Consider the following 27,353-nt stretch of genomic DNA (forward strand, 5'->3'; position numbering starts at 1 on the left):
TGTGTTTAGACAATGTATTTACCTTGGCTTCTGTTGTTACAGTAAATGTAAAATAGATTTTACAACATTTATTGGCCTTAGTGTTGAAATATTTCAAACAATACCCAGCGTTAGTGTTAAACCTTCGTTGCCTAATTTTTTGGCCACTTGGTGGCAGCAGAAACAAACTGTAACGATAACACTGACATATTATCACCTTTTGAGGAGAAGTCCAATATTGACTTTTGGTCTCCACCAACTCATAGGGTAAATGTCTGCTCTTTAGCTGCAAAATGTTTCACTATGTTCACCAGCGGGTCGCTAACTTTGTCTGTCTGCCATTTGGTGCTGGGCAGGTAGTGAGCAGCAGATTTCTTTTAGCATTATTGCTAAAAACAGCTGCTAGCTGAGGCCGAAATCGACATTGATTAAGGTGGGGAGAGTGAAACACTCCAACAACAATGAGCTAAAAGACGCTATAAAGCTCCACACTGCCATTTTAAAAGGAAAATAAGGTTTTGTGGAAAGACATGTTTATTTTAATTATATACATGTATATTCAATTACAGTCACAAAAACTGAAAGCTGTCATATCGGCACTAGTAAATAAAAATTCAAACGATGCCCAGCTCTGGTTTTTGTACATTGTGATATTTTCTTGCGTGTGTACCGTGTATCTATCCAAGCACAGCCCAGCTTCTCCATTTAAGCTGTACCTCTTTTTGTAAAGTAAAATTGTTTAAATATATCGTATGGCATACACTGCTCCCATGCAGGGCTCTGACACCGTTAGCACGGATTTGTAAATGTCAAGCAAAGGGTTGCTGCACAAAATGAATGGCTCAATAGAGAAAGAAACAGCGGTGGAAAAAAAGAAGAAGGGTGAGAATTAGAGTAAAACTGATCAAAGCCGGGTTTTTTACACTCAATATGAGTAACGCATTCATGGACACAAACCCAAAGAGACTCACACAAACAAGCCGACAGACACAAAAAACACCACCTCTAACAAGCCATGACCCAGAGGAACTAAAGCTATCTCTGGATCTACATTTGAATCAAGAACGGATGAGAACGGACATAAAAAAACAACAGAAAACATCAAAAGATCAGACAACAAAGTGAAAGAGTAACTCCACACCCAAGTATACCCATGCCCATCTGTTTTCTTTATCCCGCTTTTGTTGTGAAACACACTGAAAGAGATAAAGCCACAAGGGATGACCATTGTGACAGTTAGCAGTGCCCCAACTGTGGCCTGTGGGCCAGCTTCAGCCCTCAGCTCCTCCCTTGTCCTGGCAAATCAGTGAATCACCAGAGTGGGTGAAGCACACGAGATGCCCGTTCCTGGTTTGGTACATCTCACCTGATGGATGGAGCTGCTGTCCTCCTCATTGATATTCTGCTAGGCTGCGGTGCTGGGCTACGTCTCTGACTCTTAACGGCTATTTGTTGCCGCAGTCTCCTCCTGCTTCTGGGGCACAAAGAGGCTCAGTGTCGGGCAGAAGAGGCTGAATGGAGCTCCCAAGCGGCCGGGCCTCACAGCCTCAGTCAGACAGCCAGACAGCCACAGCTCACATTCCCTCCCTCAAATGGACTGCGGAGCCCATGGGGGCCTCAGGTCAGGTCAGACAGACCCAGGCATACTGAGAGGCAGCTAGGGAGGGAAGAATGGAGGGGAGATATTGTTCCTGTTCCCAGCTCCTCCTGACATTATCTAAACTTCAGTTTGCTTTGCTGAGAAAACACTTATAAAATATCAAATTAAATTGGCTTCATCTTTGTCCTTATATGTTTCTTGCTTATTATTGCTTTCTTTCACTTCATAATGGCTCTGTCCAGCGCTGCCTCTGAGGTACTGGGAATCACAAAAATTACAATGGGAGTAATCTCAACCCTTCACTAGCCACTGGTCAACCACTCAAACCTGCGATTGGTAAGAGACACATAATAAAACCCATTTGTCTCTCTGTGATTGTTTATAAAAAAAAAAGAAAAAGAAAGGGGAAATAATGTCAACTTCAACCTCCTCCGTACAGAAACTTCATTATATAGGTATACTTCACAGTTAAGACAGGACACTGGTTGGGGTTGTCGTGGCCCGTGACTCACAGTCACACATACACACAATCACATACACACACTGCATGATTCATGTGCCCTCTGGCACAGCTACAACAGTTTTAGTCTTATCTGAAATCCAAAGTAAAGCACATTGTTGTCTGCTGGATGCCACTGGCACAAAAATAACCAAAGCAGAAACAAAATTTCACACTCAAAGAAGATCCATGGTGTCAAAACGGTGAACAAAATGGTGGAGGGAGACCTTTCACATTTGGCGCTGCAAGGGAATTTCCCTTCATCATCATGGTCTTTTTAAATCTCCACACTTTGAGAAGATTCCCTTTCCTTTGCACCCCTCTCTTTACCTTACTGATTGTCCTGTGGTGTCAAGCTCTGCGGGTCGCACCACTTACAGAGCAGAGGGGTGCACCTCAGATTAAGAGCAGAGGAGCGGAAACGTGAGGAGAGTTTGCTCCTCTTTTTCAACTCTCTCTTTGTCTCTCTCTTCAGTCAGCTGAATGACGTCAGAACATTGAATGACAGTGAGAGAGGACAGACAGGGTAAGGTTGGACCGGGACAGTGAGTCTGAGGGGTTGATTTTTTCCAGTCTGCTGTTGGAGGGAATGGGCGTTCAGAGAGAGCTTGGTGCCAGGGCTCACGTACATCGCCTCACTGGCCACTGGGGGTGCGCTCTCCAATGTTCTTCCCTAGAAGATGGCTGAAGTCAGCCAGTTCTCCCAGCCCTCGAGGCCCATGCATATCTGGCCTGATGAGGCCCGGGCGCTGGGAGTGATAGGGCACTCCATTGTTGCTGTTGTAGTTGAGCGCCTCGTGACTCCAGCGAGGCTCGCCATAGTCCATGTGGGGAGTGGGAGCGGACACCACCCTCCGTCGGTCGGGGGAGTCCTGCGGCGTGGCGGGGTAGATGTATTCTCCCGCTGAGTTCCTCAGGGTGCCGCTGGGACGACTGCCACCATGCTCCCCTCTCTGGGTGGCTAAGATCAGGTAGCGCTGGCGCTCTGTGTGCGGGGGCAGCATGACCTCCCCTGGGTCCTCTATCCGGACCATCCCTCCACCCCCTCCACCTCCATGCAGGAACTTGGAGCTCAGGTAGATTACAGAATTGTTGGGGCAGGGAGTCCCCACAGCAGTGAGGAAGGTCTGGCTCTGGTCCCAGTCAGTGTCTGGGAGACGCATGGCCCGTTTCTGCTGCAGCGGGGTCTGCTCCGGGGTAGGCAGCAAGCCTGGGTCCATCTCTCCTTTAGGCCAGCCGTTGGGCGTGACGAAGGGGTTGTCCGCCTGTGAACGCCGCCTTTCACCGCCGCTGGTTCTTGTTACGCTCATTACTGACCCGCTGCGACCCTGCCCCAGCATGCTCTGCTCTTTGTCATTTTTGCGGCGGGTGCCGTTGGCTCCAGAGCCGCGAGAGTGGCGGTGGCGGTGACTCATGATCCAGCACACGGTGAGGCCGGAGAGGATGGCTCCTGTTGCGAAGGCTGAAACAGCAGACACCACCAGCAGGTTTACAGACACCAGGCCATCAGGCTCCTCGATAAAACTCTCTTGAAGCAGCATTCCTACAAAGAGAGAGAGATACAATCAAAAAAACAAAAGCCATCAGTCAACTGGTGGAAATAGCATCAGTGTTTCCTGTATTAAACGTGGGAGTTAACAAACGGGAAGACAAAATGGCCTATTTTCTCTCTCCCCTCTGTGGGTGGGAATGCTTCCAGCCAAGGTAGCTCTGGCTAATTGCCTTCATTACGTAAAGTGGATGGTGATTTTAATAGCTGTAATAACTGTCTTCCTGATTGAGAATATCTCTCAACCCTAACATGTTTCACAACATTAGCTTTATGGGGAGAGATGCCAAGTCTGGCATTAATGATGACTAATAATTTCAAGGTTTCATATTATAAACCATGAAAATCTGTTATACTTCCCATCTAGATGTTTGTATTGTGTATACTACTTGTGAAGTATTTTGATATAAAAAAAAGTACATGTAATGATCCGTTAAGCTTATATAAAACACATCTGGATACTTTTGGCTCAGTTTTTCGTTGAATGTACACACACTGTAAAAAGAATTGTTTTCTATGCTGTGAATTTATTTATAAAAATACTTGTACTCCTTTTTGCTCAAATAAATGTGTTGATATTTTTCCCTTGCTGCATCTATATGCCAAAGTCTTATCAGTAGACAACACAATGCATTTCTGTATTTCTTTTGTAAAAGAACATGATATGAACTCCCTCTGAGAGAACAGTTTATGAATTACTGAAGATATGAATACAGCTAGACCACAGCAGGAGTTGCCATAAATCAATTAGGATAATGCCAGAAGAAAAGTTGTTCTTTGGAGTGGGAGCTCCTGGGACCAACACCAACAAATACAATGAAATTGTGCCAAGGGAAGCAGATTGGAGAGAAACAGATGAAGTAAGACAAGGGTGTTAGAGAGAGAGAGAAAGAAAGAGAGAAAGAGAGAGAAGTTGCCCAAAGCAAACTAGAACATTTGGGGCCTTACACAAACATAGTAATAGTTGTAAATTAGAGGCAGAGAGAGGACTGTCTCCACAAGGACAGTAAAGTAAATCCTTTCTCACACAAAACAAATGGATGTCATTAATAGACATTGAGAGCCACTTACTTCCATACAGCACAGAAAAGAAGTAAGAATAAACATACAGAGAACAGCAGCATTTTTTTTTTTTTTTAAACAAACATACTTTTATTATCTGACAAATTCATTTTTAATGGGGACAAATGGAGTTGGTTGTAGTGCAAATACTCTAGCATGAGACAGGTTGGTGGTTAATTAGTGTGGCCTGTGGCTTGGTATAAAAAAAAGTGTTACTTTACACATTGACATTAAGCTGGGGAATGGCAGCTGAAACCTTGTGAGAGACTGCAGAACTGCTGTGCTGTGCCGGAGGTGCTCTTGTACAGATTAAAGGAGCAGTTCACCCCCCCCCAAAAAAAAATGCTGTAAAAGCTATTTCTACTCTTATACACAATGCAATCTATCTAATTAGTTTCACATAGTTTTGGGAGGTTTGGGCACATCTGTTTGAGCTCATTCCAACAGGTTAGAGCTTAAAGCTGATTTGTGTTCGCTTTGCAGTAACACCTCTTTCCCAAAACAATGTTACAGCTACTGAAGAAAAAACCCCAGGCTTTGCTCTTAGCTCTTTCCTCCTTTAAGAAGATGCTGTCAATGGTTCTCAATGAAAAAAAGCACATTAATTTCTCTTGGTGGCCTTGAGTCAAAGCCTCTCTAAAGACACGAGTACAATGACCTCACAATGTGTAAAGAGAAAGAGATGGGAAAAGACCAGAAAATCACTAATGTGTTAAAAAGAATAACAGTCTACTATGAGGCTGCACTCGCAGTTGCGCTAAATGCTATCATCAGCATGCTACTGTAACATGCTCACAATGGCAATGCTAACAGGTAGCAGGTACAGCAATATTTAGCCTGTTAGCATGCTAATATTGGTTCATCAGCACCATACACAAAGTACAGCCGAGGCTGATGGGGATGTCATTAGTTTTGCAGGTATTTCGTCACAAACCAAGTATATTGGACTAATTCACATTGTGACTTGATGATGGTGCTAAATAAAAAAGGTGTCACCAAAGTTTTTACAGTTCATCCTGAGAGGAACATTCATTTCTGAATCAAATTGAATGGGAATCCATCCAATAGTTATCAAAACATTTCATTCAAATGGTGGCGCTAGAGGAAAAGTCAGGGTCACCAAACTCAGTATGGGTCCTCATATCAAAAAAATGTCATGGCTATCTGTTGTGATATTTCAGTTTGTTTTGGAACAAAGTGGTGGACCGGCATTGCCATAGGGACACGTTGCTGAAAATATTATTTTGTCCAATAGAAGCTATAAAGTACTGTATAGACTCAATAATGACGCAATATAGGGGAGAGGAACCAAGTGTGTGTTTTTCTTTTATTTATTCAGACAGTTGGTTCATTGCCAGGCTGTACAGCTTCACATCTGTGGCCTTGCACTCTCAAGAGTCCCTGTAACAAATGAGCAGAATTGTACTAAACCATTCATCCATCCCTTGTCACTTACTATTTCACCTTATAGCTTAGACAATAGATCCTCGACACTATCGATGGCTGTCCATACTCTCTACAAGTTTGCAGTTTCCATTGACTGAAACTTGGCATTGATCAACTGGCCTTGTTGGTCAATCAATGTCTGTTTCAGCACCAATTAATCCTTTAGCACCAATCCGATAAGCTCAGTGATACACGTGGACACAGGCCTTAGTTACAGCCTGATAATTACGTGATATGCACAGTTCAGTTCAGTTCATCGTCAAGACAAATCCTCCCGAATAACCGGAGATCACATTTCATCAGTGGGATTGTCTTTGGTCTTAAAGCGTATTTGTTTTTAATTTTTTTTTTTGTTTGCTTTGTGGCACAACTTCTTCTTTCCTCATTTCATTTAAACTTTTTTTCTTTGCTCTTCCTCTTCCATTATTTCATCACCGCTTCTGAATATTAATTTTGGGATAATACATTTCCTATTAATATCTTGACCTACAAACTGGATTGTTCAGAAGAATCTTTATTTTAACATTCTCCTGAAGTAGGTCCCCGCATGTGGCTTGAGTTTGGCATTTTTAAGTATGTATTAAGGTTCATTGAGGAGGTTAGTTTTGCCCAACGGGATGTAAAAACTTGATTGCTCAATATCTCAAAATTGCTCTGAAGGCGGATGGCAGCTCATTATTCGGATCTCACAACATGTGTTTCTTCACTTTGTTCCATCATGCTGTCACACAGCCAGCTTGTGTTTACATTTGTGTTTGCGTATTCATTTAAGCACCAATGTTCTTCTAGTATGTTTATATTGAATTTGGCATTTGTTCATTGGGCATTCTTTTCTCCTTGAACATATCGCTGGCATCTTTGTTGCAGCCGTCTAAACTGAGCCTCGATTCTTGCTGTATTTATTTTTATGTTTCAGGCCAATATTCAATTTGGAAAGTTTCAGTTATATTACCTCTCCTCTCCTCAGTCAAAAGGGTGTTTGTGGGGGCAGCAGATGAGACGAGACAAGGAAAGGTATTTGGAGGTTACCAACATGTTCATTTACAGTGTCTCCGCACTCTCTCTCTCACACACACACACACACACACACACACACACACACACACACACACACACACACACACACACACACACACACACACAGGAGGAGCTTGAAAAGTCAGGTAATGAATTTTTTCATAGCTGGATGTATTGCTTTGAATAAACCGCAGCCTTGATGACTTTGTAAACAAAAACGAAGCGCTGCAAGCACAGAAAATTCAGGACCAGGCTGCAACCTAACAGGGTAAAACCGCAAATCTCCTCACACACACACACACCACATCACATCTGGAATTGTTCTTGCTGTACTCAGCTGCAGAGGTTGTAGATATTTCTTTAACATTTACTTCAACTGTGGTCCAGGGTTGCTGTGTGGCACTTCAGATTAAATTCTGCACGGTGCAATAATACTGCTGTCATCTTCATGCAGAAGGAGAGGTTATGACAAGTGTGTGTGTGTGTGTGTGTGTGTGTGTGTGTGGGCTTGTTTAACTATATTTGTGGGGCCAAAATGCTGGACCCCACAACTTTAAAGGGCTGTTTGAGGGTTAAGACTTGGTTTTAGGATTAAGGTTAGAATTAGGTTATGGTTAGGGTGAGGGTAAGGGTTAAGGTTAGGCACTTAGTTGTGATGGTTAAGGTTAGGGTAAGGGGCTAGGGAATGCATTATGTCAATGACGGGTCCCCACAAAGATAGTGCCACAAACGTGTGTGTGTGTGTGTGTGTGTGTGTGTGTGTGTGTGTGTGTGTGTGTGTTAGTACAACTTTCTAGTGTGTAGCTGTAGAACAGGGACAGGCTGGCCTTTTTCACAATCAAAATGCCTCCTTGACTCTCTTTCTCTTCTTGTCTTTCTTGGATGCACAACATGTAGATGGAAATCTTTCGCCAGTGGCAATAAGATGAAATGGCCGATGAAAATGAAAGGATAGATTTGGTTATGTGTGTGTGTGTGTGTGTGTGTGTGTGTGTGTGTGTGTATGTGTGTGTGTGTGTGTGTGTGTGTGTGTGTGTGTGAGACAGCCGACAGGTTTTCCTGCATCCTACCAGGAGGTGCCATTAGAAGCAGCAGCTTGCACACTCTCCCCTCCCTTCAACTCCTTCTCTCCTCTTACAATCCTGCTCACTTATTAAAGCTTAATAGAAGCTATCGGGCCTGCCTGTCAGCCTGACGCAAACTGAGCTGCTTGTCTTGAAGCTTCCAGCTCCAATTACAGCGTAACAATGAGAGGAGAGGCATTTTATATGGGTTGAGGAAAAAGGAGGAGAAGTGAGGAGAGACAAAAGAGGATAGTTTGAAACAAAAGAAGTGAGAAGAGAGGAGGGCACAAGTGTGGATTAAAGAGGTAAAGAGGAGAGAGAAAAAGGTTAGAGGAAGGAAATTTGGAGGAGATGAGAGACCTAGCATGTACCAAAAAGATGGAACGATAGGATATTTGTGTACAATATGTAATACAATATACAATGTATATGTTTGCAGCAGTTAGCTGTCAAATTCAAGGGAGCTTTTACACAGTTACATTTTTTCTTTGGTATTCGATTTCCTTTGTCTCTACACCACAGTCATCATCTGTTCCTTCATACCCTGTTTCGTCCTTCCCTTCCGCCAATCCTCTTGTTGGATGTTAATCCTCTCTCCATATCTCTCTCTCTTACCCAGCATTCCTTTGATCACCAAGGGTGGCGGCATGATGGGAGTAATGGCTTAAAAATTCAAAAGAGAAGTAAAGCAACTTTTACTTGCACACTTTCAAATCAAGGTCGTCCCTGCACGATCAAATTTTGTGTCGGCACGACGAAGTGATGTTTCCGTTACATGGAGAACGTGACAGGTGTGGTCATGTTAATCTGAGTGATTTTAAAAATGTTTCCTCATGTCTTCCACTCTCATTTTCCCCCTTCGTTCTGCCGGGTAGAGTGAGGGAAATTAATGAAAAGCCCTGCTAGCTCCATGCCAGTTGTTAAACATTTCCCTTGATTAGAGCACTGGCAGAAGACTTTGTGTATCTGCTCGGCTCATGCTCGCAGCTTGGCGTTGCTTCGACAACAGCCTCGTGAATATGTGAGTGTGAGATAAAGACAGAGAGTCAAACGAAGGGGAGGGAGGATGATTTTTTTAACCTAGGATCTGATTAGAAGCACGCATCCAAGGGATAATCACGGTTTATTACAACTTGTGTCTAATTTTCATAGATTTGGCCTTCATTCTATCAGGTATGATAGCACTGTACCCATCAACATTATGGCTGAAATCTGGGAACACTGTAGCATCACTACAAAAGTCTGACAAGTCAACCTTTAAGCCGGAAAATCTCAAGCAGCAGTTCCCAACCTGGAATTTGATGCCGTGGCTCCACCGCCTGATGACGCCTGATGCCGCCTGATGCCGAAATTACAAGATGGCAGTGTCCGTATCTGGGATATTTGGTTTCACTTCTGTACAGTGGGAGGAAGTGGAGATGCGTCGTCCATCTTTATATACAGTCTATGAATGATACCCATTCTCCTCCTCTCTCTCTATGGCGGCGGCTTTTGACTCCTCCTTCGAGGGTGGCCATTCGGAACAGCAATACGTAAAAAACTTGTTTAATCTCCGACATTTTCAGACATGTCGAAAGTTCTTTTTTAGCATAACCCAACCCTTACAGTATTATTACTGATTGTGATGACCAAAACTACCAAAATAAGACCTATGTCGTGATAAACCAAAACTATTCTTAAAAAAAGACGTATGTACGATGTATATCACAGGAACACAAAACAGCATCAAGAAGCCTGTTTCACCTGCTCACTTCGTACACAGTTTTTTTATTTCTGTCCGGAGGTTTCAGCTTAGATGTTTTTACCTGAATCTTGATCGCTAGATGTCGAGTACTGTTGATAGAAAAAAAAGAAAAACGACCAAAATCGGTGCTAGCAAACTGGAGTTGCTGCAGCTAATGGCCAGAGCTCCCAGTTAGCTAAAATGCCAGTTGTGGGGGAATGTTCTAAAGAGTGCCTTTGTGCCTCTTAACAGACACAAAATGCAATTACAATTTCTGTGCAACATGAACAGGGCCCTTACGTGACAACAAGATGCAAAGTTTGTACTGTCACCGACCTCTTTTTTCCATCGGTCGATAAAAGTTTAGGTACCTGTATTTTCTCATTCTGTTGCCACAATTCGGAAAGGCACAAACACGAACCATTTCTTTTCCACAGTAGATCAACACACGTTATTCTTACTCCAAGCTTCTTCCCTTGTGAACACCTCCGATCTTCACTCTTCACACACTACGCTCCGATCTGCACACTACTGTTTACCATTTCCTGCAACTACTGAATTCCCACGGGACATCAGCGTGAGACTACAGCTAGCCTTCTGTAACGCTATTACTGTGCAAGCCACAGGCATCATTTGGACCGTTTCCATGTAGTTACATAGTCACTGATATGGTCGTAACCACTACAGGGATCAATTACCTATTTTTGAGGGGGAAATAAACTTCAAGTTTTCGTCGCGAAGGCATGACCTCTGTGATCGACTCTTCTGGGCTTTCGGTTAAGAGGCACAAAGGCACTCTTTAGAACATTCCCCCACAACTAGCATTTTAGCTAACTGGGAGCTCTGGCCATTAGCTGCAGCAACTCCAGTTTGCTAGCACCGATTTTGGTCATTTCTTTTCCCTATCGACAGTACTTGGTGACATCTAGTGATCAAGATTCAGGTAAAACTAACTATTTGATGCTTCCTACAATTCCATAAGTTCCTTAATCAAAAAAGTCCGGCAAGGGAACTTTTATACAGTTTAGAGCTGGAATGAATGTTTTAGAAAAGCAGCACATCAAAACAGAACAAAGAGACTTTACAGCATCCCGATGGACCCGTCGATGCCACAAGCACACACTTCTGAGCTTGATAGGTTACGACTGTGTCAGCATTCAGCCGCTGATCTGAGGGGCTTTCATCTCCAGAATCCACCATTTCTCTGCATGTTAATGTGTTTATGCACGCAGTGACGGCAGGGATGCACGTGGCAAAGCATGCCACATGTACATGCGCCATAGTGTGAATAAGTGCGTATAGATGTATGAATACGTGTGTGTTAATAAGTGACTGCGTGCACTGCCTGCGCCCATGGCTCAGTGATTTTGCTCATTATCCTCCTCTCCTTATTTTCTGTTGAAAGACTGCAGGCCCTATTTTGTTTCTTGTTTTTAGCATGTCTTGCTCCTTCCTGCTTTATTACTCCTTTTTTTCACCATCCCCATTACTTCTCTTTCGGGAGATATACTGTCTATCTCACTCTCTATTTCCACTACTGCCTCTCTCTCTCTCTCTCACACACACACAGACATACAGCACACCTCATGTTGTAAGCTGTGAGGATGGAAAGAAACTAAACGAAACAAAACCTGTTTAAAAAGAAACAGGAACACCACAGAGCTCCATACTGGGACTAAAGCTAGCTTACTCCTAAACTGTGTTTACTCTCGGGGTAATTGTAAAACCATTTACAGTCCTGACAGCGTTTTTTAGAGCATGGTTGATGCTGGAGAGTTCTGCACGACTCCCTGGTTAAAAATAAAATATATATATATATATATATATATATATATATATATATATATATAAAGTTAAGCTCCAAAGCGCTAGTCAGACGTGCCAGACCGATCAATATGTTTAAACCTTTATGCACAACAGCCATGTGTTTGCAATTAAAATTCCATAAAATCACCAAAAAAACCTGCTCTCAATAGATTCAGGTCTTCAGCTGGGTCTATTAGCGAGGGCAGATCAGGCTTTTGGCTGCCTCAGAGTCAGGGATTGCGATTATGACTGCATAATTACATACCTGCATGACTCTCTTGCTGCCTTATACATTCCTCACTTCCACCTCTAGCTACCCAGTGTATCTTAATTTTTAACTCTGGCCCTCCTTCCACATATTGGTTTCTTTCTCCATTTTCATGCTCAGAAAAATCTCTGCTTGGGGTAAATGAGGTAAGTCTAGAGTTGCTTTGGGGGGCTGACTCCTTCCCGCTGTAATCAAAAGCTACAGCACTTTTTCTTTTTTGCCCGTAAATGGTTTTGTTCCCAGTCTATGCACACATGTTGTTGTCAGGAATGTTCCTCATTGAATTTGTGGATTCAATTAAATCAGGAGACCTTGTTTTCCCAATCTGGTCAACCTTTAGTGAGAGGCAGCTTAACAAGGGGCGAGTCTGTTAGTAGTTTCAGCTGCATCCAATCCAAACAGAGCAACTGGGCTGTGGCGGATACTGTGGTGAAATAAATTGTTTTCCTGAGAGTTTTCCACGCATGAGGGTGCATGTGTGTACACGGACATGTTTCTTAGTAGGATGCAGCTTTTATTCTTTTCCTCTTTATATACTATAACTTACGGGTTACAGAGTTGGCTGTGCTTTCGTTTGGTAATTGATATTCTCATTTTAGGTGCAAATCCAAAAGCAAACCGTGGAGAGCAATAATAAATATTCACAAACATGTCACAGGCAATAAATTGGAGAGCAGGTCCGCATAGCATTAGTCTAAGTATCTGCCCAGAGGGCTCATATCTCTCATTCCCAAATCACGAACCAGGCAATTTTCAACTTAATCTTTCTCACATGCCACATCCATATATCACATCAGAGCCATGTATGGTGCTATACTATGCGCCCACCAGCTGAAAACACATGCCAATTTGTTTTTATGTTAAGTCCCCCAGCACTGAAGTGTTGGACCCATTCCTGATACAAATTTCTGAAGGTTTAACAGAATGATTAAACCATCAGGCTTCATGTCAGGGCTGCACACCATCTGGGTGGCTGATTGAAACTACCCTCACCCAATTCGTTCAGCCACGCGGCTGCTCGGTTAATTTACAGGCCGCCTTTAATGAAATGTCTCTGCAGTGACGCGGGCCAAGGCCTCGCAGGTGGACACGCCATCGGGACGCATCCTGTGCTGAACGATCGCTCAGAATCACAGCGCCTGTCAGCTGACCTGGACTAAAGAGAGTTTAAGGTGATCAATACTGAGGAGCTGCAACAAAGCCGTGTGTGAAAGAGATAGGAAGATGCTGATGGACAGACTAAAATAGAGCGAGGGAGCTAGAGAGGAAATACGGAAAAGAAAAACAGAGGCTGTGACACAGAAAGAAAGAGGAAGTGTTAGAGGGAAGAGAAATATAAATGAAGAGAAAGAGAATGAGAATTGAGACAGAGAGAGTGTGACAGTAAAACAGAGCGAGAGGGAGTGTGAAAAAAGTGCAGTAGTGTTATTGATGTGTTGCAGAAAGGATGAAAAGGTGTTGTTTGATGCAGGGAGTTAGGGGAACTCACCATGGTCGATTTCTGTCTGAATGATAGACACAAAAACAATCCCAAGTGGTGTGAGTGGAGAGTAGTTACAGTACTCTGGATGTCACACTGCAAGACTCTCTGTTGAGGCATTACACAACGCCTCCAGGTCCTGCCCGCACTTTACCGGGCAACTATTACTCAGCACTGGCCATAGACCTGCCTGAGGGCCTTATTCTTCATCAACCCTGTGTGTGGGTGTGTGTGTGTGTGTGTGTGTGTGTGTGTGTGTGTGTGTGTGTGTGTGTGTGCGTATAGGTTTAGCCAAATTCCTTTGTCCAAATGCCAGTGTCTGGTATTCAATTTTGCACATAGTGGAAAGAGCTGGTGGCTTCAGCTGGTGGTGTGTATGTTTGCATGTAGCTGTGTGTAAAAAGGCCAGACACACACGCAACCCTGCACACACGCACACGCACACGCACACACGCACACACACACACACACACACACACACACACACACACACACACACACATCTATCATGGAGGACCTGTGGCTCGCTGAGGGGTCAGTTTGTGTTTGTTGAAACTCTCTGAGACTACTGCTGTGGAGAAGGAGATGTAGAGGAGCAGAGGGAGGACTCACAGGAAGAAGTCAGATAAAAGAGCCGAAGCCCTTCAGGAGTCCTCACCGAGCTTTCCAGAGGCTGAGGCTGCTATTCTTAACTTCTTAAGAGCTCGCTAAAAAGACTCCCCATCTCTACACTGAAAAACTGCACATACGCCATACAATATTTCACTTCACCTTTTTCCTCTGCTATGTCTAGGTACACTCACACACACGTCGATAAGGCGCATAGGTCCTCATATTTCATCAGCCGAGCCTTAGTATGCACAGAGGGGATCAGCTCTGTTCTTCAAGTCTCAGATGCTCCCGAGGGTGGGACAGATGTGTGAGTTAGAGCACACTGGCGTCTGGGGATGTACATCTTTACACCACACTTCCCTCTCTCTCTCTCTCTCTGCCACTAGTGTCTGACTTGCAGGAGTGACAGCAGAGGGAGTTAGGAAAGGAGGAAGGACGACTGTGGCGTCAAGGTTACAGAGCCTTGTCTCTGTCTGAAAGAAGAGACCGCATCAAACTAAATATTAACTACTGTGGCGAATGCTTCAATCCACCCCCCCTTCCTCTCTTTTCAAGTTTCCTGTCTGTCTCTTTCTCTCTGTTGGGGTTCATGCTACAGGGCAACACATTTATCATCAGCAGACTTAAGACCTTGTGCTTTAACTCACTGCCATTTAAATACAAAGAACTAGGCTATATGCCCCCACCCCCCCTCAAGCCTCAACTTTCCCCTTTCCAAACCGCAGCAATTAGGATAGAACTAGATGAGACCACGGCTGTACATTTGCCAACTAATTTTCTTTCCCGCACAAAGTGCCTCACAACATTACAGCCACCAGGGAAAAAGATAGAGCCGATCCTGGCTCTGCGGTGATCATCATCTACTCCAACATGACGCCACAACAAGGAATCTCCATTCTGCCTTCGCTTCATTGATGTTTCAGTGGACCTCAATTACTGAGTGATTGCATCCCGCTGTTCCACCAGTCAAAACACTGCCTTTCTTCAGGAAATATTTTCACAGCACCATAATTGCTTCCATCTGTAGCTACACTGTGGCAACACTAGCTATGTCATTACGGCTGAGTGAGTTCACAGCAAAACGGGTGGCGAATGTGTTCGTGCAAGTGTGACCGTTTCTGTGTGTGTGATGGTGGGCGCCTGGATGCGTGCACTTGTTGGAAAGCCAACTCTGCTTTTATCAACATGGAGGAAACAGAGATTTGAGAAGAAAAGTGTTGAATTGGAACAATGAGGAAACGTGATGAAGCAGGACGTGTCTCCTGTGGCAACAGCACCACACACAGACACACACAGACACACAGACACACAGACACACAGACACACACACACACACACACACACACACACACACACACACACACCTCCTACTCCAATTTGATGGCTGGTTTAACAGAGTTGACTTTAGCTGATGAGCTGTCTGTGCAAACACAATTTGACTGGTTCCCCCAAAAGGCCTGCAAACAGCAAAATAAAACCGAGGGAGTGTTTAGCTCATGGCTGCTGGGAGATTCAGGCGCAGTTGCAGGGTCACAACAAAATTATTTGGATGTAAGAATCTCTTTCCTTTAGAGTAAAGAGATCCTCATGGCAAATTAAAAGAGAAAAGTTGGAGGTTTGACAGACCCGTTTAGCCCACGTTTATGCTGTAAATGATCTGCCTGTCAGCAAGGGTCACGACCTGGAAAAACTGAAAGCCAGCCAATTGACACGTCGCGATAACCGGCTGTAAGTGGATCTGACATCCTATACCGTCTGTCGACGCCTGAACCAAATCTGACTCATTACGCTGTTTACAGAAATGGTTTATATCACTTGTCACATGCACTTTCACACATCCTCACCAAACGCACTCACACACAACACAACACAACACAACACACACACACACACACACACACACACACACACACACACACACACACACACACACACACACACACACACACACACACACACACACACACACACACACACACACCAGAGCTGTTCAGAGTTAGTTAGGTGATTTCTGTCAGCAGGGTGTGTTCTGCTCAAACATTAAAACTGAATCCAGCATAAATCCAGCTCCAGTTTGTCATACTGGCTGAGTTGTCCACTGTGAAGAGCTCTCTAAATTAGAGGGCACACAACTGCTCACACACAGACATTAATGACTCAATTTTCCTGCAAGCAGAATTGCTAGCTCAAACTCTGGGCACAAGTGGGTGTGACCAACTCATTTTCTTTGCGATTTTAGAGACCAAAGGCGCAATCGCAGTCCTGGCACACAGCCGAGTAAAAAGCGAAAAAAAGAGGCTGAAGCAGAAATAAATGCTTTCTTAGTGGGAGGAATAGAGTAAAGCACATGGAGTGAGGAGAAGCTTTACTAATGACCAATCACGGCAGGTCTGACAGTTTCCTAATGTTCTTCAGAAGGTGCAGAATCCCAAATCACATTATCCATCTATCAAGTATTATCTGTGCAGCCACAGACTGATATTGCACATACTTCTGTTGTAGAACTTCATTGCTGTTCAAAAACTAGTAATAACGCAACAACAAAGTTTTGTAGCATTTTACTAAGAACAACATGGAAAAAGCTTTTTTTACTGCTAATAATCTTACTGAACAGTATAAACGTGGACTATTTGTGTTTATTAGTATGGTGTTTGTGTATGTATTTTTATTATATCCCAGAGGTGTGTCAGAAGATTGATATCGCTTAAACTACAGACTACAGATGGAACAAACCTATTATTCCAGCTGCTGTATGATGGCTACATGTGTTTAATCAGGGGAAGCAGGAAATACTTTTTACAGTTCATCCTAAAAGCATTGAAACATTGCCTTGAAAATTGCTCTTTCTGCATGTGTTTGCAATAAAATCTTAGCAGATGGAAATGCACACTTTATGCCAGAATGGCTGCGTCACTTCACCCCCCCTCGTCGCAAGTGTGTTGGTTTGGACCGACAAAATTACCAAACAACAATGGAGTTAGCTTTCTTCGTGGCTGAAAGAAAGTAGAGCCCATAGGTTAATAGACCTACACACACACACACACACACACTTATACACACGCACACACATAATTGGACCCAGTTATTTCTCTGACCTCATCTCTTTCATCAAAGTGTCCCTCCCACAAGACATCGTCTGCATTAGACGTGCTTCCAAACTCTGCTTTGATCATAGCGGGTCTCCACATACAAATATTTGGTGTTTGTGTGTGTGTATGTGTGTGTGTGGGGGGGGTGATCTTTGTTTTCTAATAAATGCAAAGAGAGCCATGCATAACCTCAAGGCAATACCCTTAGCTACACTCCACTTCCTCACATAGTTTTCTACAATTTAACTGATCTCCCACTGTGGTCTTTTGACATTGCAGAACAATATATATTTCTTTTTAGCAATGGTGTCATCATCGACTTTTAATGGCACATTACGAAAAGCAAAATGATACAAAAAATAAATGGATACTAGTGTGAAGTGAGGAGAAGGGCAGCAGCTCTTTGATATACGAGGAGAGAAGATGAAGAGTACGAGGCAGACGGTTCACGTCACCTTGACAGAGTTACAGCCTGGCCACAAGCCCACTGAGGAGGCCAGCAACAGCGCTGTGACACAGGAGACGCCCGTGGCACACTCAGTCCATTTGTCACACCAGCCCGGCCTAGCACCCATGAAAACAGCCTCTACCCCCCTCCACCACCCCACCATTCTCAAAGCTTTCGCCCACCCTCACCCTTGTCTTTTCTCACTTGTGATTACCCCACCACCTCGCCTTTCTTTCTTCCTCTGAACTTACTCTTTTCTGTTTCTTTTCTTATTCACCCTCATGACTGCACTTCTGATCCCCTGAACCGTTTCACCATTCCATCCTCAAAGTTCGCCATCTTCCTATGATCTCTCAATCTCTTTTTCACTCTGCTCTCTCGTCCTTGATCTGATTTACCCAGGCCTCCCCTCCCCATCCTCACTCTTCTCAGCCCCATTCCTTTCCCCTTGCAGAATCACCCTTGATATCTATTCGACTGCCATCAGCCAGAGGAGAGATGGAAATCGATTCTCCTCCAGCAGCCGCTTCTCTCTGCCTAAGGAGAAAGGGGAGGCAGTTAGCCGGGCTCTAAGTAAGGCCGTCCATCCATCTCCCTTTGAGGTCTGACGACAAGGCTGCTCTGAAGTCAGTGTAACGCTGACTGGGCCTGGAGAGAGAGACGAAACATGGGGGAGAGGGGTGGCAACGGAGCAGCAGAGGAGCAGAGACTATGGCACAATAAGTTCTTTTTCAGACGTGCTTCAAAGCCAAAAATAGCATAATTACCTCTTTAAAAATATGAATATAACCAGCCTAACCTCAACCTTAAAGGGCCAGTTTACCCACATTGCTGACAACTTCTTCCTCACTTACTTGGCCATTTTTCAGAAGAGGCTCAGACATAAAAAAGGATCAACTTATTACATATCTACAACGTTTCAGTCGTAGAACCATTGTCAACTTACCTGAAACAATTTCTTTGGAAAATGTTTCACTGGAACTACTTTATAAAATAGGAAATAGTCCCTCAAAACCAGGGCAAATACAACAAAAATGCTTTTGTGGCAAGACACCACTAGCAGTACTGAGAAAATTTGTATTTCTTTCAATATTTTTGGTTTGTGATTCTATAAAAGGATTAAAAAATAGTTCCTTTTGCAACCCCTCATCACACGTTGTATACATGTATGAGTTATCAGTAGTTCTACCAAAGAGGAGTTGTTTTATTTGAGGTAAATAATAGAAATAGAAAGAAATAATATTAATTCATGTAAAAGATCAATGCTTTTTCTTCTTTGCTGTCCTGTAATCTTTAACCCACTGAATCACCCGACCCCTCTGCTACCTCATCTAACCACAACCCTGATTAAAAAGCATGATTAAAAAAGCAGCTTTTTAAGGATTACTGACTGCTGAAGATGTGAGAAAGTGTGAACTTTGATCGTGGTTGGAGGCCAGAAACGGAAAATTTAGTTTGACAGGCAGCTGCAAAAAGGAACTCCTTATTCGAGGAATGAAGTAAGCAAAGGGAGGGTGAAAATTAGATTTCAGATTTTCCCCAAAGAGAGGCCAGACCATATCTCACCTCCCATCTGCTGTGTCAAGATACAGACAGGTGAAATGAGTCCAATATAGAGATATGAAATATTCAGCAACCAAAAGCCTTCTGTCTATTTCACCAATTCAGGTCCCTGAAGAGTTTGTGTTGGTGTATGTGAGTGTCTGTGTATTTGTAAGTACACAGACGTACGTACGTCTGTATGTACAGTATGTGTCCTGTGTATGTGAAGAATGAGGCACGTGGGGAGAAGCACAGAGAAAGATGCTGACGGACACATAGAGAGGCAGTTTTCAAAGTCTTTACGGTGTCAGTGACAGTTTGTCATAACAAGCTCAGGCTGTGCCTCTCTGTCTTCCTCTAACTGAATATTGTGTTTGCAGATGGCTGGAAGAATCTTTGTCTTACAGGAAAACAAAGAAATATGGACTCAGTGTTAACTAGGGACAGGAAACACTGAGGATAGCATCCATATCAGAGACAATGAAAGTGTCAAAAAAAAAAAAGAGCTATGAGTTCATCACAACATCTGAGACAAAATGCTGTCTAAGTGTTGGTAGCAGCCGTCAGATAGATGCTGCCTCATTCCTGCCTTGCCAACCAAGCAGCTCTCTTGTTTATCAAGGAACAACAGTTCAGAAGAAGAAGAAGAAGAGCTCAGGTCAGGCATATTTCATGACTGGATCAGATGCAGGAGTGAACCAGCTCAGAAATTCCTCAAAGGCAGGGCCAGAGAGCAGAACAGTACATCTCTATCCGACACCGGTCAAAGAAGAGCAGCCATCAGGGCACTGCACACTCTCATCTCTGTGCAACTGATTTTTTTTGTTTTTGATGTTAATATTTGTGGCCAGTTCAAGGGCCCGTTCAGACCAGGAAACAGCGATCCGGCGATTTGCCGCAGGGTTGTGCGGCGGTGGGAGTGTCACTGATATTGCCCATTCGTGTGAAGTCCTGTAGCACAAGTAGACTTCATATTTCACAATTATATATATTATTATTAAAATGTTTTCTGTCATATAGATCTCAACATTTACGACCGCACTTGAAGGCAGCTTCATTTATTTATAAGTTATTTTGTGAATTTAGATTAGGGAGAAGCCATCCAGAATAAGGTTTCCTATTCCACCTGACACAAGGTTCCAGGTGCTTGCAGCAAGGCATACAAATGCAGGAAATAACAGAGAGTATGTTAGGTGACTAGGAACTCTCATTGGCTAAGGACTAAAAGTCAGGACAGCTCTGCCACTGTGGGTTTGATTTGACCAAAGTCCCCCAACTTTATAGACATGTAACATTAAATCACTGTAGCACCCCTTTAAGGGTAGTATACATGTTAAAGCCCATTCAGAAGAAAAGTGCTGTAAAGATCTACAGTGTGCGGTGAGTGGAAAGTAGTTCTACACCACAGTATCAGTGTCATTACTCTCTCTGACCCGGAGACCTTGCACCAGAGGTTAAGATATAACAAGTACAAGAAGAGGGTCCAATACTAGAGCTTGTAAAACACTCCATTAGCACTGAGCAAGAGTCATTATGTTCATCTCTCACCCGCTGGTGTTGTACAGAAGTAGAGTAATGATCCTAAGAGTTGTATTTTTAATCACAAGCTTCCTGCACAACACAGTGTATTTGCTGGAGTGTACTGTAGTGCCCTTGTGGAAAGGAAATATCTCAGATTTTTCTCCTTGTTTATGTTATTTTACAAACACTAACTTGCAGGGATGGAAAGCAGGATGCATGCACAACATGAACTGTTTGAAATATAATAACCCCTTTGGAAGATCATGGGGTTTTGTTTAGGAGCTGGACCAACAGCTTGAATAAGGACCCCCACATGTTCTATAAGAGGCTACACATGCTCAATGAAGACGAATCTTAACTTCACCATGCATAGAGTGAGCATCAGCCATGAGTTACTCCCTCCCCTGTGGCTTTGGTGGTCAGAGGTCCTGAAGTGAGAGAGCAGCATCAAACAGGGCGCCTATCTGAAACAGGATTAGAGTTGTTCGCAGGTTCCGCAATATTTATCTGTTCTTTTTTCAGGGAGCACGGCACATGAACTCAGTGAACTTTCAGAAGCAAAGGATTAATTTGCACGCATTGGAATTAGCGCTCAGATCAAAGAGAAGGGGCGTCATGGGAGTATCCAAAACCTCTACGTATCTAGAATAGAGATTTCGCTTTGCTGTGAACCACTTCTATTCATAATACTTCATGTTGATATGGAGGGAGGCAAAAAAAAAGGAAAACTTCAAGGGGAATTCAAGCTAAAGTGGAATATAATTAACCACATGTATATGCAACAAAACCTACCAGACCAAAGCAAAGATAGTATACAAGTTAGGACAGAGTAAACAGTGAGGAGAACAAAGTTAGCTAAAACATACACAGGGATTTTCTTGCCAGCTCGGAGACAAAAACGAGTCTAGCCGACTGTCTTCATGTTGGATTTTGGTGGTTACTCAAGGGAGAAGTGAGAAACTACAGAGCACTGAGGAGGATTGGGACTTGTCTCTGTGTTTATTTGCGGATTTCCTCTGGTTAAACTGAAACTACCAGGCTCTTCTTCTCCTTTTACTGTATTGTTGTTTACCCTGCATATACACAAGTTATGTAAGGATCTGGGCGAAGACAAGACAAGCTATTAGCTTTAACACCCTGGCACACACTCGCACGAACGAACACACACACACACACACACACACACACACACACACACACACACACACACACACTGAGAATCACTCCTCTTACCATCACAGTCACCCAAGTGGGCCACGTTTCCTTGTTCAACATCTTGCTCGAACGGCAGTCTGCAGAGGAGAAGAGACACAGTCATTAATCAGAGGACACAAAGGCACAGCAGCTCGGCCACTGACACACAGCACAGATCAACTCTGATAAAGGAAAACTATCTCAATGTTACAGCAGAGGACAAGTCACTAGGGAGCGTATATCTCTACAAGCTCCTTAAACACTTTGATTGTGGAAATCTTTGTTTTTATTGTGATAAAAGTGAGAGAGAGAAAAAAACATTCAAACAGCAAAAGAACTCAAAAGGCCCTTAAGTGGTCTAATATCCTGCAATAATCACCATTTTAATTTAAAGATAATCACTTATGCCTGCAGGCTCATTAATTAAGCTAATCTCCATTGACAATTGGAGTATAAGCCATAAAATCATAACCGTCGATGGTAGACTTAAAACCAGCTATGACATGACTAAGCGATTGTATGCTCATATAGATGCCAAAAGTTCATGGGGCACCAACCTTGTTTTGAGATAAATGTCTTTTATTCGCAATGTCTTGGATAAGTACTTCATTACCCACAATCCTGAACAATCCCACAATCCCACAATCGCACGTGATGCCTCTGATTGGTGGAACTCATGCTGGTGAGGAGGGGGAGCTGCCTGCACGATCAGTCATGTGCATGCCCAAGATGATAATCCTGTTTTACGAGGATTTACAACACTGCACAAATCACGATCTGTTCCACGCTTCTGCCGTTAGCCTCCACCGGGAAGCTAACGTTAGTTTATCTAACAGCTATTTTTGGCTAACCGCTAGCTGACAGCTTGATTCAGTCTAAAAGAACGTTAACTCAAACTAAACACTAGGAAAAGCAGGCTACAGCTGACGTAACAGCTGTTATATATTTTAACGGTTATTTTCAGGTTTTATTTTGAGGGTCTTTTAAAGTTATTACATGCTGTCTCAGCTCAAAATATGTTGTATGCTTATGAGTCACGTCGCAACTGGTTAGCCTAAGGCATGGTCTAAAACTCTTTATATACAGATTTTTCCAGACGTCAATGGGAGAAATAAAAAATAAAAAAAACATTATACCTTTATGAAAAGGTAACTTGTCATGAAAGTAAATGTTCAACAAAACCTCAAACTTTACTCATATTCTAGAGAAATTACCACATATCTTATTTCTACAACTCTATCCTCGTGCTTTAAAACTCATTTCCTATTCGGGCAACAGGGGAGCATGGAAAACTTAAAGGACAAAAACATATGATGAGGTGAGGAAGCAGAGAGGAAATGAGAACAGCACAGAGACCAGGTGCTCACAAGAAAAACACAACTGCTCTTAATCATGGCTTATATCAGGAAAAACAGCACCAAGTTGCAAAAGACAGGCTATGTTTGTGTGCGTGTGTTGTGTTTGAGCGCACACATGTATAAGCCTCAAGAAGTCATTGAGTACATTTACAATGACGGACATGTGACTGGAAATACCTGTAACTAAGTGATACAACACAACAATGTATATATTACAATCATTGTTCCATAATGTAACATATTTCCAATTAATTTACCAAAACCAGACCCACACAAGGTTTCATTCTAATTTCAATGTTGGAAAACTGTACATACATGCACGCATGCACGCACACACGCACACACGCACACTAATCAGGTCTACAGTATACATAATGACCATGTCTAACTAACATAGGGGTACTTTTGTGCCTTAAAAGCTATTCACACTGAAAAAGACTACTTCCACCCAAAATAAGTGTATTAAAGGAATAATTCAACAATGTTATAGTTTGTTTTCTTGCCCATAGTAAGACAAGAAGCTCAACATCACTCTCATCTCTGTGCAGTAAACACTGTATGTAGCAAGAGCCAGGAAATGTTTAGCTTAGCTTAGCATAAAGACAGCTAGCCTGACTCTGTCCAAACAACAGGCACCTCTAAAATGTCACTAATTAAGACGTTATATCTCGTTTGTCTTATCCACACAAAAATAAAAATCTGTTGACTTTAATGCACGATCTATTAGTTTATGTTACCAAGGCATGCATATATATACATATATAAATATTTTTATTGACTGAGACTCAGGTGACTTGATGCAAGTCTATGTAATAATTCAAGGAACATTTATGGGAGCTTATGGGAGCTTATTCAAAGTTACAGGCCTTTAGGGAATGACATATTTTTTGAATGCATCCATATCGGTTTACCAACAAATCACACGTACCCTCATGCATACAAAGCCCCATATGGAGTATACCTACCAGACTGAGCTGGGCATAAGTTGAATAAACTATTTGAAGAATATCCCTTCTCTGGAGCCTGATTCTTTAACTGGAGTAAAAGACCCTTTTAGCCACCTCAACCAGTGTAATTTAGAGTGGAAGAGTTACCTCTGCAATAATATGGATAGATATAGCCAGCTTTGCTTGATCATTTGTGGTAGCGAGTCAGTCAAAACCACTGATGACACTTTGGATTAAAAAGGGTAATCTTTACATAGAATTAAATAAAGCTCTGGATGGTTCCACGAATAGTGCTGTTACACTGAATCACTATTTGGCCTACAAGCAACCTTAGAAGAACCACAGCACAAAAAAAGCAGTCAGTATTCTGAAATTAGCTAAAGGCTCAGGCAGCAGCACAGCCAACATCCCTGCTTTTAATACCTAGAAATCACTGTGACAAATTAGTCCAACTGTGAACCAACAGTGGGTTGTCACCTTAATAAAGAATAATGTTTTTTGTTCAGTTGGCTGCCTCTCTCGCTCTGTGGGTCATTTACCTTGTATACATTAGCTTTGTGGGTCTGTGTTGTTTTTTTGACAGTGTTTTTGTCACCAGCACTTTCTCCCAGGTGCACTGGATCTATATTTAAAGACCATATGTGTATTCATGTTGGATGCTTGAGTGTTTACTGCAATGAGTCCCAAACAGGAGTACTTGTACCCCAGAGGTTACTTTTGCAGTTGTACGTATGTGAAAATATTGATATTGATACTGATAAAAATTGAAATTACGGTTTGATTACATGTTGCAATTAAGAGAGAGTGAATAGTTAAATGAGCAGAGAAGTTGAAACACTTTGTAAGTAACGGATACACAGTTGATTTGTCACAGTATTCTTACTGGCAGAAGCAAACGAAGATGAGAAATTCTTTGTATCACCTTGTTAAGCAGTACAATAACATCACTCTGGAACAGTCAGGAACAATCACAACTATTTTCATGAAGAACACAAAACTTTCCTCGGAAACTGCCCAAATTACAATCTAATGTTATATACCATCAACTGATGAGCTCTCCTCTGGCGCCATCTTGAAAAGAGAGGTTGCATTTAGTCCACAAAGAGGAAATCCACAGTAACTTAATGCAAAATCGATTGCTGAGTTGACCGCCCTTGGTTAATCGAATCAAGACCAACACAGAGGCCTTTAATAGTATAAGCAGGCAGCCCGAGGTGGTCTAAAGGCGCATGTTGTCTGTTCTGCTGGCACTACACCTGTGTTTTGAAGGCCTAATTCAATAAGCAGCCCAACTAAATAGAGATTTGATTTCACTGGAGGGAGGCAGCCACGACTGGAGGTGAGCTGTCAAGACAAACCGCCACGTTTCAGTAGCAGGAGAAAGAGAGAGGTCACACAAACACAAAACACACACACACACACACACACACACACACACACACTCTCTCTCTCTCTCTCACATTCACACAGACAACACACTCTCTGAGTACATCTGCATAACACAGACAGTTTTCCACAACAGACACAAAAACTCTGCTCTCCCTCACACACCTACACAGTGTTATATGGCTGCCACTTGATAACAAGCAAAGTGAAAGAACATAGTATGGTTTAACAGCGGCAGCAGACATCTTGAATCAATAATGTACAAAGAGCAGACAGGCTACTTAGAGGGCACAGATGTTACTCAAGTAGTTGCAGATAGAACCGAGGACTTCCAGACCAGAAAAATAATATATGGGACGTATCTACGGGTGGTCTGATAGGTGTGCTGTCAGAAAAATAACCTTAAGAAGAATGATAAAAGTAGAGTAAGTATAAAATAAATCAAATCAAAACAAAACAAAAGAAATAAACTGTTGGATCAAGGAGAGGGGGAACAAAAAAAGGTGGTAAAACTCAAGACAGACTCAAAGAAAGACCCGACAGAGTGTGTATGTTGATGCAGGGCAGGTACTGTATTTACGACGGTGTGCGTGTTGTGGTGATGTATATATATACGAATGGAGAGGTGTCATACCTGGTCCCAGGTCTGAGGAAAGAGCAGGTGCTTCCTCTGGTCCAGCCACAGTAAGGATCCCTGGAGGCAATACAGTTCCTGCAGAGACACACAAAAAAAAATCACTTAATTCTGAACCTCTTTTCACTTTACATTCCCTGTACAGTATGTAGCTTAAATGTTGCTTTATCTTGACTACAATGCAAAGGGGCACTTCCCCAATTCCACACATGAAGTAAGGGCTGCGACTAACTTATTATTTTCATTATTGATTCATTTAGGGATTATGTTTTGATTATTCGATAATTAATTTAGTTTGCACTGAGGTCATGCTCAGAACCCAAAGTCAGGATGTCGTCACATCGATTATTTTTGAAAATCTGAGCCCATCAACTACAAATCATGTCGAGTGTTGAGAGGGTCTCCTCCTTCAAATTCCTGGAAACCCACATTGTGGAGGATCTCTCTGGGTCTGCCAACACAACAGCATGGTAAAAAAAAGGCCTAACAGAGACTACATTTACTGAATGTGCTGCGGAGGAACCACGTTGAGAGGAAGCTTTTGGTGTCCTTCTACCACTCTAGCATTGATAGTACACTGACATACTGTATGACGGTGTGGTACTGCTCAGTGGCAGACAGGAAAGCTCTACACTGCATTCCATGGAGGACATCTCCAGCTCTCTGTGTCTCAGCAGGCAAGGCATTTATTTAAAGACCCTTCTCACCCTGGACAGCACTTGTTCAACCTCCTGCCCTATGCCAGGCGGTACAGGTGCATAAAGAGCCCAGCAAACAGATTAAAAAACATTTTCTTCCCCTTGGGGGGCCATCAGAACTCTAAATTCCTGTAAATAACCAAAGCTTACAAAGATGAAAAATCTTTTAATGTAAAATTCACTTTGCTACTTTATCTTATTACTGGCCCCCTTTCATGTGCAATTCCTATGTATTTAATTGTTATGCCCTGAATGTATGATATGTCTTGTTTTGTTTTTATTTTTATTAGTTTTGCACTTTCTACTCACTGAATGATTCCATGTACTATGACAATAAAGGCTATCTATCTAGCTATCTTACACTGATTTATTCATTGCCATTTATTTCCAACTTCTTAAGACTTGAAACTTGTTATTCATCACAGTGAATA

The 27,353-nt window shown here is 42.7% G+C and overlaps 1 protein-coding gene across 1 annotated transcript in view; it reads right to left on the minus strand.

The window, feature by feature from the left end:
- Positions 1 to 2,352: 2,352 nt before the first annotated feature.
- sema6bb (sema domain, transmembrane domain (TM), and cytoplasmic domain, (semaphorin) 6Bb) overlaps positions 2,353 to 27,353 on the minus strand; it is a 131,292-nt gene continuing 106,291 nt past the window's right edge. Inside the window, exons 15-17 of the mRNA XM_078259150.1 lie at positions 26,225 to 26,302; positions 21,939 to 21,997; positions 2,353 to 3,621 (exon numbers count right to left, since the gene is read on the minus strand). Of these exons, the coding sequence (XP_078115276.1) occupies positions 2,714 to 3,621; positions 21,939 to 21,997; positions 26,225 to 26,302 (1,045 nt within the window). The 3' untranslated portion in view covers positions 2,353 to 2,713. The remainder of the gene's footprint in view (positions 3,622 to 21,938; positions 21,998 to 26,224; positions 26,303 to 27,353) is intronic.

The sequence above is a fragment of the Sander vitreus genome, chromosome 9 (assembly GCF_031162955.1).
Source record: "Sander vitreus isolate 19-12246 chromosome 9, sanVit1, whole genome shotgun sequence".
In the NCBI taxonomy this organism is placed as follows: Eukaryota; Metazoa; Chordata; class Actinopteri; order Perciformes; family Percidae; genus Sander; species Sander vitreus.